Source organism: Schistocerca piceifrons, chromosome 2, assembly GCF_021461385.2.
Source record: "Schistocerca piceifrons isolate TAMUIC-IGC-003096 chromosome 2, iqSchPice1.1, whole genome shotgun sequence".
NCBI lineage: Eukaryota > Metazoa > Arthropoda > Insecta > Orthoptera > Acrididae > Schistocerca > Schistocerca piceifrons.
Window position 1 is genome coordinate 1,026,719,198 of NC_060139.1, and position 20,786 is coordinate 1,026,739,983.

At 39.0% G+C, this 20,786-nt stretch overlaps 1 protein-coding gene across 1 annotated transcript in view; it reads left to right on the forward strand.

The window, feature by feature from the left end:
- Positions 1 to 1,683: 1,683 nt before the first annotated feature.
- The window catches only part of LOC124776089, a 147,669-nt gene continuing 128,566 nt past the window's right edge, over positions 1,684 to 20,786 (forward strand). Inside the window, exons 1-2 of the mRNA XM_047250930.1 lie at positions 1,684 to 1,760; positions 11,985 to 12,092. Of these exons, the coding sequence (XP_047106886.1) occupies positions 1,684 to 1,760; positions 11,985 to 12,092 (185 nt within the window). The remainder of the gene's footprint in view (positions 1,761 to 11,984; positions 12,093 to 20,786) is intronic.

Genomic DNA, 20,786 nt, shown 5'->3' on the forward strand with positions numbered 1-20,786 from the left:
GTCTACTGTATCAGCACTATAAACATCTTGCCACTTTTGTTCCTTGATAAGGTTTACAAAGGTCTCTACAGCAACTGGATCAGCTTTCCTAAACAGTTGAATACTATATTTAACATGTGTTGCAGCACAAAAATCTTTTAGAGTTAAAATTTGTGCATCATGATATGAAAGGCTATTCACCTTTCTGCTAACAGAATGCCCTTCTGGTAATGAGGAATGAACAAAAATATTGTCTATGGTTGTTGTACTGTTCCCTTGCTCTCTCGTTGGAAAGAATACGGTTTGCATACGATTATATGAATTAAGGAGGTCTGCCAGCATCCTTTTCCTTGCACAATCACTTATACAATTAATATTGAAGTCACCACATATAACTAACTTTTTGTATTTCCTATAAAGTGAACCAAGAACCTCCTCTAGCTTTAGCAAAAATGTTGTGAAATCGGAGTCTGGGGATCTATAAATAACAACAGTTAGAAGTTTAGCTCCACTAAATTTAACCACACCTGCACAACATTCAAACACCTTTTCAGTGCAGTACTTTGAAACATCAATTGACTCAAATGGGATACCATTTTTCACATACATGGCTACTCCCCCACACCGCAAAGAGCTCCTAGAAAAGCTGCCAGCCAACCTGTATCCTGGTAAAGGAAGCCTCTGAATTATCTCCTTATTTAAGAAGTGTTCAGATATACCAATAATTTCAGAGTCAACATCTATAAGCAGTTCACTAACTTTATCTCTAATACCTTGTATATTTTGATGAAATATAGTAATTCTCTCATTAATCGGATACCTAAGCTTTGTCGAAAGTGGTTTCTTTGTTAGAGAGACTTCCCTTAAGCAGGAATACCTATCAGCTGACTTCAATCTGAAAAAGGTACAGCTCTAACACCCACAACTACAGGAATTTTCCCATGAGTGATCCCACCACCCCCACCTATGCTGTCACCTATAAGCTTTGCCAACCTCCCCTTTCCATACCTGTTGAGGTGCAGGCCATGTCTAGTGAAACCCGTCCTACTGATAGACTCCACCGACACCACTGAAATGCGACTCATGCCTTCTGTCATCAGCGCATCCCCAAGTCTGATGTTATTACGCCTGACGGCTGTATTAAGATGAGGCCGATCGTGACGCTGAAACAGTTCCACGAAATGCACATTCGTGTTGCCAGTCTGAGTGGCTCTGTAATCATCATAGCTAATTTGGTAATTCTGATGCAACTTATAATCAGCTGTTTCTCACATAAGAAATTACTTGCTGTCTTGTTTTGTGTTAGATGGACATCCTGCTATGTGTCCCAGAGATAGTAACAGAAAGAAGTAGATATTTAAAATATTCAAGAGTAGAATACAAGACAGAAAACATTGATGCCATATGCATATTGTTTTCCAGTGGTGTGGTGCCCAGATTTAAGTCATTAAGTTATCAGTTAATAACACCTCACATTAAGTCATGGCAAAAATATGTTGCTTGAGTTATTCTGTGGGACGAATTTTCTAATCCATGACTAGCAGTAGAGCAAGACCAAAACTCATCATGAACAGGAACAGATTACTGAAAATTATAAATTTAAGTACTTCAGTAACATTTCATGACCTAGTCATCTCAATAAATATGAAAACTGTGATAGTGAAGAAGATATAACTTGTTTTCCTTACTGTTAAGTAAAATGCAATGATACAGACATCTAACCAGAGGGACTGTTTGCTTCAGGAGGCCTACTCTGAAAAAACAAAAATGCTTCAGAGAAAGTATATATGGATGTCTAAAACAGTTAGAAAGGTCTGAACGTGCAGTGCTTTCTCTTCTTGTCCTGTAGGTTGCAGGAATAGGTTTTGTTCAAGTTCAAAATTCTTTTGCTATCAGTAATTCAATTGTATGTTGCCATTACTTATTTTTTTCCTAACTAATTAAATGTTTCTGTCAAGCCTGCTTCGAACTTGTGTTGATCTCTAAGTTTGTTCTTATAACTTCTTTGCTGTATTTCTATATGTCACAGTGGATTACTTTCGTGAAAGTGGGGAAGAGTTCAGAAAATAATTTCACATTTAGCTTGAATGTTAAACAGCATGAAGTCAAGAATGGAATGACAGTGATACGGAAAAGATAGACTGCTACTCCCCACATGGAGAACTTGTTGAGTTCCAGACAAACACAGTGAAAAAGATGGTGAATATTTTAGCTTTTGGACAAAGTATTTATTCCTAACTAGAAAAAATTCACACAAACATAACTCACACACACACATGACCACTATCTTCATGTACTAAGGCCTGACTGCATTCTTTTTCATTGTTCGTGCTGCAACTCAGTGTTTCCTCTATGTGGCAAGTTGCAATCTATCTTGTCCATGTTGTTGTTAGTTTGAATTGATATTGTCCTTTGTTTTTCATTAACCAGTCTGATTTTTCTTACTTGTTTAATTTTCTTCCAATGGCCACCAACAAGTTGTGTACTTGCATCAGATACCTTTCCAAGATTCATTATGTTACAGCTGATAACTGTCTGCAATATTTTCTGTTAACTTCTAAATTCATGATGTTAACTGTACCTTTTGTTCTCATAACACTATGGTTTTTGCTGCTCACAAACCTCTAATGACCCTGTGGTCTCTGCTGATGTTGAACCTGTCCAGCACAGCAACATATTTACCATTTTAGAGTATATTTGAATTACAAAATCAGTCTTGTTTGTAAGGCTGAAATTGAGGCTTCTCCATGATCACTTTTGCTTGTGTTACTTCTTGAAGAATGTTTTCATGACATGTACATTACATTTTCAGCAAACTGAACCAGCTTTCACAGTGAATCTGTTTCACAATCGTGGAACACCACAAACATAAACCTACTGCCCGGAGGAGGAGGTATCTATAACATGCAAAACTACCATCCTCCCAGCTTTCTCTCTGCTTTGTACAAAGTTTTGACCGGTATCCTCATAAGTAGAATTAGTTGTGAAACTTCCTGGCAGATTAAAACTGTGTGCCGGACCGAGGCTCGAACTCGGGACCTTTGCCTTTCGTGGGAAAGTGCTCTACCACTTGCCCGCGAAAGGCAAAGGTCCTGAGTTCGAGTCTCGGTCCGGCACACAGTTTTAATCCGCCAGGAAGTTTCATACCAGCGCACACTCCGCTGCAGAGTGAAAATCTCATTCTGGAAACATCCCTCAGGCTGTGGCTAAGCCATGTCTCCGCAATATCCTTTCTTTCAGGAGTGCTAGTTCTGCAAGGTTCGCAGGAGAGCTTCTGTAAAGTTTGGAAGGTACGAGGCGAGGTACTGGCGGAAGTAAAGCTGTGAGGACGGGGCGTGAGTCATGCTTGGGTAGCTCAGTTGGTAGAGCGCTAGCCCACGAAAGGCAAAGGTCCCCCCACCAAACTCATTTTCTTTGTGGAACATACTGAGGACAAGTTCAGTGAAGTTGGGTATTAAGCAAGATGAGATATGGCTCTCTCTTCACAAAGACAACTTCTGCCAGTCAGCCATCCTCCCTCTGTGCCTGCAACTGTTTAGGAGACAACCCCATGGCTGTCAATATGATACAGGGTGTAATTTTTCATAGGCACCTTCTCCTTCAGTCCAGTGATGAACATAGGACTAATCTGTAACGACGCCGCATTCATTTCATCTGGCATATCCAGGAAGGCCCTAAGGAACATCATCTATACACTGGCACTTTCATCATGGCATGTGAAGGATTTGAAGGAGACACCCTGCCTGAGAAGTCGAGGGAATGGTGTACAGATGCAACCTGAAACCGTACATTCCACCTCCCATGCATTGCTTCCATTGCTCCAAGTTCGGCCACATGGCCTTGCAATGCGATGCCATTCCCATCTGTGGTGACTGTGGCTGCTCTCTTCATGTGGGGAGCCCTTGCACCCCACTGCCTAATTGTGCAAACTGCTGTGGTCTTCATTCTCCCCGAGTGTCCACTGTACATGAAGGAAAAAAGAATTCAGGAAATAAAGACCCTTGACGGTCTCAGCTACTTTGAGGCCTGGAAGAAATTTGACAGACTTCACCCTGCAAATCTCTCGTCTACCTTTTTGCCTTCCCCTCCTCACTCCTCCCCCTTACCCCCATCCTGCCCCCCTTCCCTTTCCTCACCCTCTACGGCTCCCATCACTTCCCCTCCAGGAACCGCTCCTCCTCCACCTCCTCACCAAGGAAAACGTGGCCTTCTCTGGCTCCTGCAAGGGGTGGGACTCTGTCTTGGAACATCCCTCCCCAATGTTATCAGGACAGGAACTGTGAATACATTTCATGTATCATAACCTCTGTAGTTGCTGCAGAAGTTCGCATCGTACTTCTGAACAACACAGTCACTGCAATATTGTATCACATATATAGAGAAGATGTTGACTCACAGACAGGCACAACAAAAAGATTGCTGCACATTTAATCTTGTGGTCAAAAGGCTTTCATCTAAAGTAGAATACACACACACACACACACACACATTCCCACATTTACAACTCACTCACATGTGACCACTGTCTCCGGTCACTGAGGCAACCTTCTTCTAAAGTAGAAAACCATGACTACTGCGTCTGGCCCTGACACCAGTTTGGCCTCAGTGGCTAGAGACAGTGGTCATATGTGAGTTGTGCTTGCATGAATGTGTGTATGTTTTGTGCTTCAAAAGAAGGCCTTTTGGTTGAAAGCTTCAGGCAGCCATTTTGGCAACAGGGCACAGCCAACAGCAGGTTGTGGCACACTTTGGAAAAATGATGCCTGTTGTCTGGGCTCGGAGGTCATATGTGGACCATTACAGCAACTGGGAGAGAAGGTCAAGAAGACCAGCTTGTGCATGGAGTTTTAATGAAGCATACAAGTTGCAGCATTGTCCCCAGAACTGATCGTGGCCCTTCGTTTCTGAGTCAAGTGGAAGGACTGAGGCAGAGACTTCCAAGGTCCAGAGGGAAGCTAGGCTCCATCCAGTCCAGATAATGATACCAGTGGGAAACCCAGGAGTATCATTGTAAGATCGAAAGAAATGCCTCCCACAGGTGAGAGTATTAAAATCCTAGCAGTTAACAGCCAAAACATTCTCAACAAAGGGTCAGAGTTCAAAGTGCTCATGGAAAGCAATGAAGCTCACATAATACTAGGTACAGAAAGCTGATTGAAACTTGAAATTGATAGCAGTGAGATTTTTGTGGAAAATTTAAGTGTGTATTGAAAGAACAGGAAAATGGAAAATCGAGTTGGTGTATTTATTGCAGTAGATAAGAAACTCAGATCCACCGAGATAGAAATTTAAGCAGCATGTGAGATTATTTCTGCGCGATTCAGTTTCAGCAATAGGCATAAAATGGTAAGTGGATGCTTCTGTTGCCCACCAGAATCATCTTCTGATGTAACCGAAAACTTCAAAGAAAACCTCAGTTCGCTTGCACATAAGTTTCCCAATCATACTGTAATAATTAGTGAAGACTTTAATCATCCAACAATCAGTTGAGAAAGTTGCAATATTGTTAGTGCTGGGCATTATAAGACATCCTGTGAAACACAACTAAATCCCTTCTCTGAAAACTACCTAGAACAGGTACGAGGGAAATATATTGGATCCAACGGCAACAAATAGACTTGACCTCTTTGAGCACATCCACATTAAAACTGGTATCAGTGACTATGACACAGTTGTGGTTACAATGTGTAAGGTACAAAGGATACCATCAACTAGAGTAATTCTAACCCCCTGGGAGTAACATTGACCACAGCGGCAATTTAACCCTTTTCTTTACACTTCTGGATAAACTTTTACATCTTCTTGAAAATAAAAATTATCATATAAACATTGGGATCTGTTAATTGAATTCACACACTTTAAAATATTTTAAAATATTGTACAAGGTGTACAGATTTGCTACTGCAATTTTTTCCCCAACATTTGAGGCTTTAATGAAACAAATTGGTTACACATGTATCATTCAGAGTATTTTCCATTGTTGGCCACTACTTTCTCCCATCTTTTGGGCAGTGTAAGAATCCTGCGTGAAAAAATTGTTCATCTTTTGAAGTGATCCGCGAATCAAGCCAATTTGTGACTTCTTCATGAGATCGGAAGTGTTGGTCAGCCAGGCCATGTGCCATTGATCTAAACAGGCGATAGTCAGAGGGAGCAATGTCTGGAGAATACGGCAGGTGGGGTAGGACTTCCCATTTTAACGTTTCCAAGTACCTTTTGACCTCTTTTGCAACGTGGGGTTGAGCGTTGTCGTACTGCAAAACTACTTTATGGTGCCTCTCGCTCTGTAGTGGCCGTTTGTCTTTTAATGCTCTGCTCAAATGCATTAATTCCATTCGATAATGAGCTGTGATTGTTTCACTTGGTTTTAACACCTCATAGTACAAGACGCCGAGCTGGTTACACCAAATGCAGAGCATGATCTTTGAACCGTGAATATTCGGTTTGGCCATCGACGTGGAAGCATGGCCGGGATATCCCCATGATTTTTTGCGTTTGTGGTTATCGTAATGAACCCATTTTTCATCCCCGGTCACAGTGCAATGCAGAAATCCCTTCCGTTTTTGCCTCTGAAGCAACTGTTCACAAACACACAAACCGTTCAATGTCTCTTGGTTTCAGCTCACACGGGACCCAAGTTCCTTATTTCTGAATCATTCCCATAGCACAGGACACGCCCATCTACAAGAACGGTGGTAGGAAGTGATCCACAACACTATCGCTGATGTCCTCAACATTGATTTGTTGAAGGATCTTGGAACATATTTTGGGGTCAAACATAATGAGGTATCTTGAACAGAATGATCTCCTCTATGGCAAGTAACATGGATTCAGAAAACATTGATCATGTGAAACACAACTCACGCTTTTCTCCCATAACATACTGAAAGCTTTGCATCAAAGGTGTCAGGTAGATGCAGTCTTTATTGATTACTGAAAAACATTTGATTCAGTACAACACCTATACGTCATCAAAAGCACAATCATAGGACGTATCAAGTGAAATTTGTGACTGGATTAAAGGCTTTTTGTTAGGGAGGGTGCAGTATGTCATCTTGAATAGAAAGTCATCATCAGATGACTGGGGCTGTGCCCCAGGGAAGTGTGTTGGGACCCATGCTGTTCATGTTGTGTATTAATGACCTTGTAGACAATATTAATAGTAACCTCAGACTTATTGCAGATGATGCAACTATCTGTAATGAAGATATGTCTCAAAGAAGCTGCATAAATATTCAGTCAGATCTTGGTAAGATTACAACAGACATGGCAACTTGCTGTAAATGTTCAGGAATGTAAAATTATGCAGTTCACAAAACCAAAAAAAAAGTAGTATCCTGTGACTATTATGTAATATCTACGAAGAGAATGGGTATATAAAAAGCTGTTGTGGCTGCAACTTAACATTTCCTTTGTATGATGAGTAGCAATCTATCCTTTTACTAATGTTGTTGGCTACAGACAGCAAGACAAACTTGCTTTTATGCACACTTACTGATTTCAAAAGTTAAAAATTGTTGTTGTTGTTGTGCTCAGTCCGAATACTGGTTTCATGCAGTCTTCATACTACTGTGTTTTGTGCAAGTCTCTTCATCTGCATAGTTGTTGTATTGTACACCCATTTGAACCTCCTTTCTGTACTTAAGCCTTGATCTCACTACAGTTTTTACCTCTCACATTTCCCCTCAGTGACAGATTAACTCTTCCATGATGCTTCAGAATGTGTATTATCAACCTTCTTTTAGGCAAATTGTGCCATAAATTTCTTTCTTTTCCCTGTTTTGATCAGTACCTTGTCATCACATATCCAATGTACTCATCTGATCAGTACCTTGTCATCACATATCCAATGTACTCATCTAATCTTCAGCATTCTTCAGTGGCACTACATTTTCAAAAGCTCTATTTTCTCCTTCTCTGTTTCTTTTCCAAATTGGACTACACTCCAGACAAAATACTTCAGTTTATATTACATTTTAACATATTCCTCTTTTCTGAAAGATTTTCTTGTTATTTTGTGTTCATTTTTAATATTCTCTGTATTTCAACTGTCATCTGTTATTTTCCCACACAAGTAACAAAACTCGTGTTTTACTTTGAGGGCCTATAATATTAAAAAGCTGATTTTAAATCTACATAAAAAATTAACACTGAACAAGCTGGCCTGAGAAAGCTGCATTATGTAAACAGTAATCTCAAATTATTTCACTATGAAATAGAATCAACTTCGACAAGAAAAATTTCATGGATTGGGTAAATCGCAGTCATCAGTTCAGTACCTAGTGATACTAGAAAAGAATGGATTTTGTTTGTGCAAATACTATTTGAAAAGAAGTAAATTATAAATAAGCAGTTGTCAGAGTGCCCCTTACTGGTGAAGTTCAAAATAATTTTTCAGTCTTTAAGTTTATGTTAAGGAGAATATCACTGGTGTAAATAATGAGTGCTGATAATAATTGCTTCTGTAAGAATTCTTGGAGGGGACTTGTATTTAATGTGAAGAGGTTTAAACAATGGAAAGTCCAGGATTGAATAACAGGAATATTATGAAAAGGATAGAGTGCTACTCACAACATGGAGGAGATGTTGAATTGCAGAAAGGCACAACGAAAAGACTTCTACTCAAGTAAGCTTTCGGCCAAAAGGCCTTCTTCCAAAGTAGAAGACACACACATATTCACACAAACACAACACACACAAACACACACGCCCACTATCTGTGGCCACTGTGGTCAGACTAGGACAGCAATTGTGCCTAATGCAATCTGTTGTGTGTGGTGGGGGTAAGGAAGAGACATGGGGTGGGAAGAGGAAAGATAACTGGTAGGAATGTGGGAGCATGCAGGGACATGTTGGGGCAGGATAGGACTGCTAGGTGCAGTTGGGAAGTTGTTTTTTTTGGGGGGGGGGGGGGGGGGGGTGCTGCCGTGAGAGCAGGGAAATGGGTAGTTGGGTGGAGGACAGGAGGTTGTGAAGGGTCAGGGAATGTAGGACTATTGTAGGGAGAGTTCCCACCTGCGCAGTTGGTGCTGGTAGGAAGGCACAGGCTGTGAAGCAGTCACTGAAGTTAAGCACATTGTGTTGGGCAGCATGTTCAGCAACAGAGTGATACAGCTGTCATTTGGCCACAGTTTATCAGTCAGCCTGTTAGTTGTCATGCCCATGTAGAAAACAGCACAGTGGTTGTAACTTAGTTTATAGATCACATGACTATTTTCACGGGTAGCCCTGTCTTTAACATCCGTCTGAGTGATTACCGTGTAGTTCACAATTAAGTGCATAGCAGAGGGTTCATTGAACCACCTTCAAACTATTTTTCTACCGTTTCACTCTCAAACAGCGCATTGGAAAAATGAACATTTAAATCTTTTTGTGTGAGCTCTGATTTCTCATACTTTGTTATGATGATGATAATTTCTCCTGCATTGGTGGGTCCCAACAAAATATTTTCCCATTTGAAGGAGAAAGTTGATGATTAAAATTTCACGAGAAGGTCCTGCTGCAATGAAAAATGCCTTTGTTTTAATGATTGGCACACCAATTCGCGTATCATGTCTGTGTCACTCTCTCGTGTATTTCCTGATAATACAAAACAAGTTGTCCTTCTTTGACCTTTTTTGATCTACTGTATCTCATACAAGTCCCACATTTAGGCAGTCTCTTTAGTAGACCTGTTGCATTAACTTTTGAAATCAAGTCTTCTGCCAATATATCACAGTCTTTAGTTCGCTTTCCAGACAACATTAGCTATGCGATTGAAGTATTCATAAATTTTGTTTCTCTGTACTTAGTTGAATTCACAGCCTTTAGATTTGTATAATTTATTATGTAACCAAAATTGAGTGCATCCCTTTAGTACCCATGTGAATGACTTCCTACTTTTCATTATTCAGATTCAATTGCAACTTTTCACACCATACAGATATTTTGTCAAAATCATTTTGCAATTGTATTTTGATCATCTGATGACTTTACAAGATGGTAAATGACAGCATCATCTGCAAACAATCTAAGAGGGCTGGTCAATTTGTCTCCTAAATCATTTATGTAGATCAGGATATTATGAACTGTGACCTTTCTGAATGGAAATGGTGAATGCAGTTGCACGACTGAGATGATACTCCGAAGGCACACAATTTGATTAGAAGTTAATTGTGAAGAATGATGTCAAAAGACTTTTGGAAATCTAAAAATATGTAATTAGTTTGAGATTCCGTGATGATAGCACTCATTACTTAATGTGAATATCAAGCTAGTTGTTTTTCACAAGAATGATATTTTCTGAATCTATATTATCTATTGGTGAATAAATCATTTTCTTTGAGCTAATTCATAATGTTCAAACACATATGTTCCAAAATCCTACTGCAAAGAGTCGTTAGTGACATAGGTCTGTAATTCAGTGGATCACTCTTATTTACTATTTCGATTATTGATATGACCTGTGAAACTTCCCAATTTTTGTCCACAGATGTTTCAACTTGGAAGCTGTTGTTAGGAGCCACTATATCAGCATGCTTTGATATGAACGTAACTGGATGCAATCTGGGCCAGAGGCTTTACCTTAATTAAGTGATTTTAGGTGCTTTGTTAGACCTACCTACTTCTAACTTATTCATGTTTGCAGTTGTTCTTGATTCAAATTTTGGAGTATTTACTTTGTCTTCTTTGGTCAAGGAATTTCAGAATACCATGTTAGTAACTCTGTTTTAGTTGTCATTAGTAACATTACTGTCACTGTCGTGAAGTGAAGGTATCAATTACATTGTGCCACTGGTGTACTTTTCGTATGACCAGAATGTCTGTTTGGATTTTGTGCCAGATTTTGAAACATTTTCATTGTGGAAATTACTGAAAGCGTTTCGCATTGATGTTCGAGTTAAATGATGAGCTTCTGTAAAACTATGCAAATCTTCAGGACTTTTTCTTTCTTTTAAATTTAGTATGCTTTTTTTGTTGTTTCTTCAACAGTATTCTGACATATTTTGTGTACCATGGGGGATCAGTACCGTCTGTTATTAATTTATTTGGTATATATATTTCAATTGCCGTCAGTACTATTTCTATGAATTTAAACCACTTCTGTTGTATGCTTCATAGTCAGACTGGAGGGAGTGGTGACTGATTCTTAGGAAGGCATCGAGCGAATTTTTTATCTGCTTTTTAAACAGATACACTTTGCATATATTTTTTGTGGATTTAGATGTTATGGTATTCAGTATTGCTCTAATGACCTTGTGGTCACTAATCCCTGTATCCATCGTGATGCTACCTATTTGTTCAGGGTTATTTGTTGCTAAGAGGTCAAGTATGTTTTTGCAGCCATTCACATTTCATATTGGCTCCTGAATAATCATTCAAAATAAGTTTTGAAGAAAGCATTCAGTACGATTTTGGACAGTTTTTTATGCATACAACTGACTTCTAAATATGTATTTTCGCCAACACAGTAAGGAGAGATTGAAGGCACTCTGTACACCCTAATGACGTAGAAATGTAGTAAGGTAGTCTTCCTACCATAGTAAATATGCAAAATAAATAAAATTTCCTTATCTGCCATCGTTCTTGGTTAATGTGAGTAGATTAGCACTACTCATAACTGGTTGTTAGACTACTTTGTAGAAGGAGACTGCCCAGCGGCTGCTTCTACCAATTAATGTATAATTTTACTCATTTCACATTCTCGAAGACACTCCTTCATCAAGGAATTTATGGAACACAATTTGTGAATGAATAATTTCCTTTAATTATATTAAATATTTAGAATTAATCATTCTTATGAGACTAATTAGTAGGAAATATCCAACTGATTGTTAATAAACCTTGTAGGTGACCTCTGATGTCAGGAAGAAAAGTAGTATTTCCTCTAGAAGATATATGTTTGAAAATGAACGTCCAGTGACTTTCCTTTGTGGTCACATTGTCAGTTGATTTTGTTATTAAGCTATTGAATAACGTTTAAAATACTAGATTCCCCTCATTTATTTTTGTGTTTTCGTTTTCAGGTCTGTATCTGTTGGAACTAATGTAACTACTTTAACCGGAAACCGTCTTACCATCAAGAGTGGAACCAAAGAAGTGGTGGTGGTTTTTATGAATTCTTCACAATCTGTGTGAGTGCTCTCAATCCATAAAGCTTTGATATTTGTAGCAAGCTCTCTCTCTTTCTCTCTCTCCCTCCTCCCATCCCTCCTTCTCCCTCTCTCCTCTTTTGTAGGGGACTAAGCAGATAATCTACATTGTAATTGTGACAGCCATTTGATAGATTTTAAAGTTAAGTATACTTTTCCATTTTTTGACTCAATATTTTTGTCCACTAGAACTGACAATCTGGATTACAATGAAGGATTTTGTCAAAGACATTCTAAAAGAGCCAGCATTATGTTCTTGATTGCCTAATTTTAATAGAATTAATCCGTACTGGTGATGTCGATGTCAAAATTGTTGAATAACACGAAGTATAATGAACATATTAGTGTAATATTTATACATTTCAAAAAGGTATTTGACTGATGTAACAAAAAATATAGTGTATCTGTCACTTCCATTAACTGTAGGGGAACTAATTATATGAACCCAAACTCTGACCAACGTCTCACAGTCTAGTGACACGAATACACTATCTCCCAATCCACAGTAATGTGTACCTAGACATCTTATGTTTATAGACAAAAGTATGTAAAAAAATAAAAATACTGACACCAAAAGGTGAGAATAGTACATTAGAAACAGTATTTTGTACCTTAGCAATTACAAATTGAAACTTACATAAACAGATTTAACAGAGCCACGTGACTCTGCTTGATGTAAAAAAAAATGTGCTTCAGCTTTTTATGAATGTACATTATCAGCGTGTATGCACCCTGTAACAACTGGGAAAACCTGGGAAGTTTTTAGAGTTCTGGGAATTTTTTTTTTATTTAGTTTTCAGTTAAATTTTTGTAATTTCGGCTGGTAAGAACTGATACTTTAACAAAGAATTTTACTTTAGCACACTACTGCAGCAATAAAACATAGATGAGAGAATAACATCAAAATAAAACTTTAGTTGCAAAGAAAATGCACCATTTGTAACTACAAAACACAATGCAGATACAAGGTCTGCCGACAGCAGATGTATGCGAAGTCTTTAGGACGAAGACAATGCAATACTTTGTAACAATAAACTGTTTTCAGTGAGTGTGACATCACAACCTTTTACATCTCTAAGGGGCTGCACACAGGAGCGACAGATCACAGCGATCCTTCGCATGGGCAACCAGTCGTTTTGTGGATCACGTGTGTGCACAAATCGCAGCGATCACTCGCTGATCGCCGGTTGCATGAAAATCTCAATCTGATGGATCGCATGCAATTTGTGCATGCAATATGGCTACCTGGCTGGGTAGCAGCGGTGTGTGGCAATGTGGCAGCAACTTATTTCTCTATTTATTAGGCACAGTTGTGCAGGTTTGCTTCATTCACTTTGCCCACATTGAGCTAGAAATTTATGTTAGAATTTAAAGTTATTGAGGGCAGATGAACTACTCTGAGAATTGATGTGGAAGCCAGAGTTGCCATTCATATTAAGGAGTACCGTAATACAAATACAGTACACCCTCTGATTTCACAGTGATTAGCATTTTGAAGCTTGTGCTATAGAAGAAGAAATGATGTGAAGTTCGTTATGAGAATGTTTTAATTTAAATGTTCAAGGCAGCTCTGTTGTACAGTTATACTTAGGTCTACTGTTATTTCGTATAATCAAAATCTCTTTCATACAATTAATAGCAAGAGGTATGGTAATTGGTTGCACTGTTATTGACATCATCACTACAGACACATCCATGGAATTGTGTAAATACGTGCAGATAAATTATGAGACTAATGAATAAAAACGAATTGAGAACTAATGAACATAAAACCAGTTGTGGAGGCACACGGGAAGACGTACACAGCAGATTTGTTGTCAGCGAAAAGTGTAATACCAGCATACTCCGTAAAGTAATCTACAACAGTTTCAAAGAACAGCATTTCAAAATTAGTTTAACAAATTACAGTTTTCTTTTTATTTTGAATTTATGTTTTGCAAGTATTCCTGGGGATACAGAAATCAGCTGCAGCTGCTGCTAAATGTAGCTGTTCATTTTCCATAGCACAACTTCTACACACAGTACATCCATAATACTCATTGAAATGGCTTGGTAAATTGGTTGTATGTGGTGTGTCAAGGCAACTAGCCAATTACAGACGAAATTGCATTCAACAGATCGCTGCAATCATCCCTCGTGTGTGGGACTCTTAGAGATCGAAGGAAAGCATTATGCATGGGGTTTGAGGAGCGTTACTTTCAAAGTAAATTTCCTGTTACGTAATATGAATGATGTTAGGGGTGAGAATGTGCAGTGAATTTCTTAAGTCACATATTAATTTGACTCTCATTCAGAACATGACACTTTGAGGTTAGCCACATAGAAAAATTTCAGACATAGAAGACCAGCCATTTATGTCATTTTTGCTAGCCTATTTGTGTTTAACATATCTTAAAGGGTAACACACAATTAAAAAGGTCAGTATTACTATATATAGCCGAATAATTCATGTCCTCTAATAATCTGTGCACCCTGATTTTGAGGGAGGGGGTAATTTTTTTTTTTTTTTTTTTTTTTTACACAAAATAAACTGCTGTAACATAATGATGTGTTCAAAATTACATATAATATCAATTGGTTTGAAGAAATGCATCATAATTTTCATATGCTGTTGTACAGTTTGACAAATCGTTAAAACACAACTGATTCAACAGCGTGCGGCTGGCTGGCCGGCAGGCTTTCAGGCTAGCCCATCAGCCAGGCAGTAGCTGGGGAACATTATCCCTGCCACCTGGGATTCTAGACCTTAAAAAACAACAAATTACCTTGTTTAAGAATTTAATGTTAGTATTTGCAGTAAAATCTTTTTGTCAATACGTATGCCCCCTTAACTTTATTCGTCGCCATCTCTAGCAGGAGAATAATTGTTGTTGTCTCCACCCTCTCATAGAGTGTCGTCCTCTGTTCCATGCCGGGAATTTGTGATACCACATTTTTTGAAGGATTGACCCACCATTGGTTGCGGAACAGAGTCCCATGCACTTCTCGCATGCTCACAAATCTGGTTGTTTGATTTTTCTTGTCGGTATGAACTTGTGGTTTTCATCAGCCATCCATTGCGTTTAAGTGCAGCTTTGAATAGCCAATTTATACACACATCTACGTCTACATCTACATGGTTACTCTGCAATTCACACTTAAGTGCCTGGCAGAGGGTTCATCAAACCATTTTCATACTACTTCTCTACCATTCTACTCTCAAATGGCACGTGGGAAAAAGGAACACCTAAATCTTTCCATTTGAGCTCTGATTTCTCTTATTTTATTATGATGATAATTTCTCCCTACATAGGTGGGTGTCAACAAAATATTTTCATATTCGGAAGAGAAAGTTGGTGATTGAAATTTCGTAAATAGATCTCGCCGCAAAGAAAACCGCCTTTGTTTCAGTGACTGCCACCCCAACTCGCGTATCATATCAGTGACACTCTCACCCCTATTGCACGATAACACGAAACGAGCTGCCCTTCTTTGCCCTTTTTTGATGTCGTCCGTCAATCCTACCTGGTAAGGATCCCACACCATGCAGCAATATTCCATCAGAGGACGGACAAGTGTAATGTAGGCTGTCTCTTTAGTGGGTTTGTCACATCTTCTAAGTGTTCTGCCAACAAAGCACAGTCTTTGTTTCGCCTTCCCCACAGTATTGTCTATGTGATCTTTCCAATTTTAGTTTCTCATGATTGTAATTCCTAGGTATTTAGTCGAATTGACAGCCCTTAGATTTGTGCAATTTATCGTATACCCAAAGTTTATCACACCTCTTTTAGTACCTATTTGAATGACCTCACACTTTCCTTTGTTTAATGCCAATTGCCATTTTTCATACAATACAGAAATTCTCTATAGATCATTTTGTAATTGGAATTGATTGCCTGATGATTTTACCAGACAGTAAATTACGTCATCTGCAAACAGTCTAAGGGGGCTGCTCAGATTATAACCTAGATCATTTATGTAAATAAGGAACAGCAGAGGGCCTATGACACTACCTTGCGGAATGCCAGATATCACTTCTGTTCTGCTCGATGATTTACAGTTATCACTACGAACCGTGACCACTCAGAGAGGAAATCACGAATCCAGTCACACAACTGAGATGATACTCCAAATGCATGCAATTTGTTTAATAGTCACTTGTGAGGAATGGTATCAGAAGCCTTCTGGAAATCTAGGAATATGGAATCGATCTGAGATCCCTTGTTGACAGTACTCAGTACTTCATGGGAACTTGTGTTGCACAAGAACGATATTTTCTGAATCTGTGTTGGTTATGTATCAATAAGTCTTTTTCTTCAAGGTGATTCATAATGTTCAAGTACAGTATAGGCTCCAAAATCCTACTGCAAATTGAGGTCAGTGATATGGGTCTATAATTCAATGGGTTACTCCTATTTCCTTTTTTGAATATTGGTGTTACCTGTGCTATTTTCCAGTTTTTAGGAATAGACCTTTTGTCAAGTGAGCGGTTGTATATGATTGCTACAAAAGGTGGTTGTATATGATTTCTAAGAAAGGTGCTATTGTGTCTGCATACTCTGAAAGGAACCTGATTGGTATACAATCTGGACTGGAAGACTTGTCTTTCTTAAGTGATTTGAGTTGTTTCGCAACACCTAAGATATCTAATTTTATGTCACTCATGCCAACAGCTGTTCTGGTTTCGAATTCTGGAATATTGACTTCGTCTTCTTTCATGAAGGAATTCGGAAAGCTGTATTTAGTAACTCCTCTTTAGTGCCACCATCATTGGTAACATTTCCTTCCCTATTGTGCAGTTACGGTATTGACTGTTTTTTGCCACTGGTGTACTTTACATACGACCAGAATCTCTTTGGGTTTTCTACCATATTTTGAGACAATCTTTCATTTTGAAAACTAGTAAAAGCATCTTGCATTGACATAGGCACTAAATTTCGATCTTCCATGGAACTTAGCCAGTCTTGGGGATTTTGCTTTCTTCTGAATTTTGGCATGCTTTTTCCGTTGCTTCTGCAACAGTGTTCTGACATGTTCTGTGTACCATGGTGGATCAGTCCCGTCTCTTATTAACGTACGCAGTATGAATCTATATACTGATGCTGATACCGTATCTTTGAATTTGAGCCATATCTGGTCTACTGTTAAGTAATTAGCTTGGAAGGAATGGAGACTCTCCCTTAGGAAGGCATCAAGCGAATTTTTATCTGCTGTTTTAAATAGATATATTTTGCGTTAGTTTTTAGTGGTTTTGGGTTGATATGGTTTTGAGCCTCACTACATTGACCTTGTGTTCACTAATCCCTGTATCCATCATGACGGTCTTTATTAGATCAGGATTATTTGTGGCTAAGAGGTCATGTGTGTTTTTGCACCCATTTACAATTTGTGTGGGCTCATGAACTAATTGTTCAAAGTAATTTTCAGAGAAAGCATGTAGTACAATTTCGGAAGATGTTTTCTGTTTACTACCGGCTTTGAACATGTATTTTCGCCAACAAGTTGAGGGTAGATTGAAGTCTCCACCAATTATAACTGTATGTAGTGGTTATAGGATGGATATTAGGCCTCCAGAGTTAATGACCAAGTCAGTTTTCCCTTCTTGTAATTTGTCTCGCCCTTCCTTAGTTGTATGTCCGAGGAAGCTGCCCAGGACCAACATGTTACGTAAATTTGGTAACGCACCATGATGACATTGCCAAACACGTGTCATCCAGTCAATCACAAGGTCATTGTCCATCCGCCCTTTCAGATTTTCTCATACTAATATGCATTTCACTGATATTTTAGGAATATTTCCCTTCTAAATATCCCTTAAGGTGCTAGCCTTCATCCATCACCAGTTACACACATCACTGTACACCTTTGCTTCTCACTGCTGCCAGTTCATATCTCCTTTCCTGTTCACGGTGTTGTTGAGTGACATCTCAAAATAGACTGGCATTTGATCCATGTTGCTAATTTTCAATAATAGAGAGGACTGTTAGCATCACAGATTTATTACTTAACGATTAAAATGCACTATTTTTTCCTCGTAATCGCCTTTGAAGACGTTTTCCTCTGGAATCATAATTCATTACGTTTGAATTATCTTGATAGCCAGCCCCAGCTAGCTTTGAAACTGGTAATGCCTAGTTCTTTGGCTAAAGTCAGTGCTTCAAGTTGGCACATTTCGCTCGTCACCGCACGTCCATATTGTTGCTTCTCATCTACATAATCGCCGCTCATCACTGCACATCCGTATTGTCGCTTTTCACCTACATAATCGCAGAGCCTTTTTTCAAGGTCCAGATGCTTCGCTTTTTGGCCATGAAATCCCCCACGATTACTGTTGGGTTTTTGAAGCCGGGTTTTGTTTTTTCTCCAGTAGCAATAACAACTCTCAATCACGTTTCTTCTTTCTTCGTGCTGTATGGTTTCCAATGTTCTCAGCTTCTTCAATAATTTTTAGTATTTCTGTAGCAATGTACGAGCGATAACGAGAACTTGTAGCCATAATTAACCAGTTTGAACACATTAATACTTCACTTCTAATGTACTAGTGACGTGTCACAGACTAAGACCACAACAATGCAATAGAATAATGGGATCTATTGTTGGAGGCAAAGCAGTACCAATGTTGTTTCGAATAATCTGCACACCTCAGTTTTTCGTCCTTAAATTCAGAAGAAAACGTGCAGATTCCAGAATGAGATTTTCACTCTGCAGCGGAGTGTGTGCTGATATGAAACTTCCTGGCAGATTAAAACTGTATACCAGACCGAGACTCGAACTCTGGACCTTTGCCTTTCGCGGTCAAGAGCTCTACCATCTGAGCTACCCAACCACGACTCACGCCTCGTCCTCATAGCCTTACTTCTGCCAGTATTATTTGAGTGTATACTGTATAAGTGAAAGCTTTCCTTGTAGCTGTACCTAATTTAAACCATTGTATTTCCATGTTTATGAGTTTGCGCTACTGCAGGGTGTATACGACCTGGGAGATCCAGGAAAAACCCGGGAATTTTTTCATCCGGGGAAAACCCAGAAATTTTTTAGAATTTCGGGATTTTTCATTGTTTTTGATTTCAGTTAAAGTTTTGTAGGTTTGACGTGTAAGATCTGATATGCTGACAAAGAACTTTAATCCACTACTGCTGAATAATACTGCAGCAATGAAGCATAATCAGAGAATAACACCAAAATAAAATTTTTGTTGCATAGAAAATGGGTAATTTACACAATGCACAGACCAGAGTGCCGACACCGAAAAGTGTCAAAGGCTTTAGGTTGAAGATTATGCGGTACATCCGTAACAACCAACGTGCATTCGATGTGCGTGACGTCGCAATTGTTTACATTTCTATCAGATCACCAGAAAATATTACGAATAGTGGCTTGAGATGCGTTACTTTTGTAGAAACGCACTTTGCCGAGTTGAGCGAGTTCGACCTACCTTCGTAACGTACGCACCGCGGCCTGTCTTTTTCGTAGGCCTTGTGCTCTGAATAACTGCCGTCATTCGCTAGCGAGATCACGTGACATGAGCTATGACTGGCTGACAAAAGTGCATCGCTCAACACAATCTCTATTTTAGAGTTTCGGAAGCTACCGTGCTGTAATTTGTGTATATACTTTCGCAATACGAAAATAAACTCTGTGCATATTGTCTCGCATCAAACGACTTTCCAAACGCATTGTTTTTCCTGGATTTCGTTTCCTAAAGTGCTGGGACGTCCTCCGCCGGTATAAGACCTTTACGGTTCAAAGGACTGATAGGTTTTACAGCTCCGAGGGAAAGTATACTGTTACTTAACACGGATGTATTTTTACCCGCTTTATACGTAATTCCATCTGGGAGAAATTGTGTTTTTAACCGTGAAATCCGGGAATTTTTTTTTCTTGTCCACGTAGACACCCTGTACTGAACAGTGATGTTGCTATTGGCTGATTACATCTTATGTCCTACACTCTGAATGTCTGTTGTCATTGTTTGACTAGGTCTTATGACAGAGCTTTGATTGGATGATGAAAGAACATCATAATTTTGATTTCAGTGCTTCGTAGGCTGTATTTGGTGGAAGCTGTATTTATACTTGCGTAATACGAATATGTGCAGCCTGTATGTTGCTATGTTTGAAAGATCTTTCTGAAAACACTTTAATATCTGTGCTGCTGTATAAAATCTTCATTCAAAGGATTGATAAAGTCTTACAGTTCCCACAACCTGATTATGTGGAGTGAGTGTCTCGTAATTCCCAATGTATGTCAGTGTAATTAGGATATATATTGGATAGATAGAAAAATTACTCACCAAGCGGCGGCAGAACATTCATAATGGACAGTTGTAATTGGCAAGCTTTTGAAGCCAGTGGCTCCTTATTCAGGCAGATGGGTTGATGGGGAAGGAAGATGAGTGAAGGATAAGGACTGGAGAGGTCTAGGAAAAGGGGTAGATTTCGGGAAAGTCACCCAGAACCGTGGGTCAGGGGAGACTTACCGCATAGGATGAGAAGGAAAGTCTTTCCTTCTAGGAAAAAGAGAGGTCTAGGAAAAGGGATAGATTTTGGGAAAGCCACCCAGAACCATGGTCAAGGGTGACTTACCACATGAGAAGGAAAGTCTGTGTGGAAGATTTTGGGATGGTGATTACATTTCAAACCACACTGTCTGCAGCTCATGCAAAAGTTAAGGAAAGTCTTTTATCTATTCAATTAA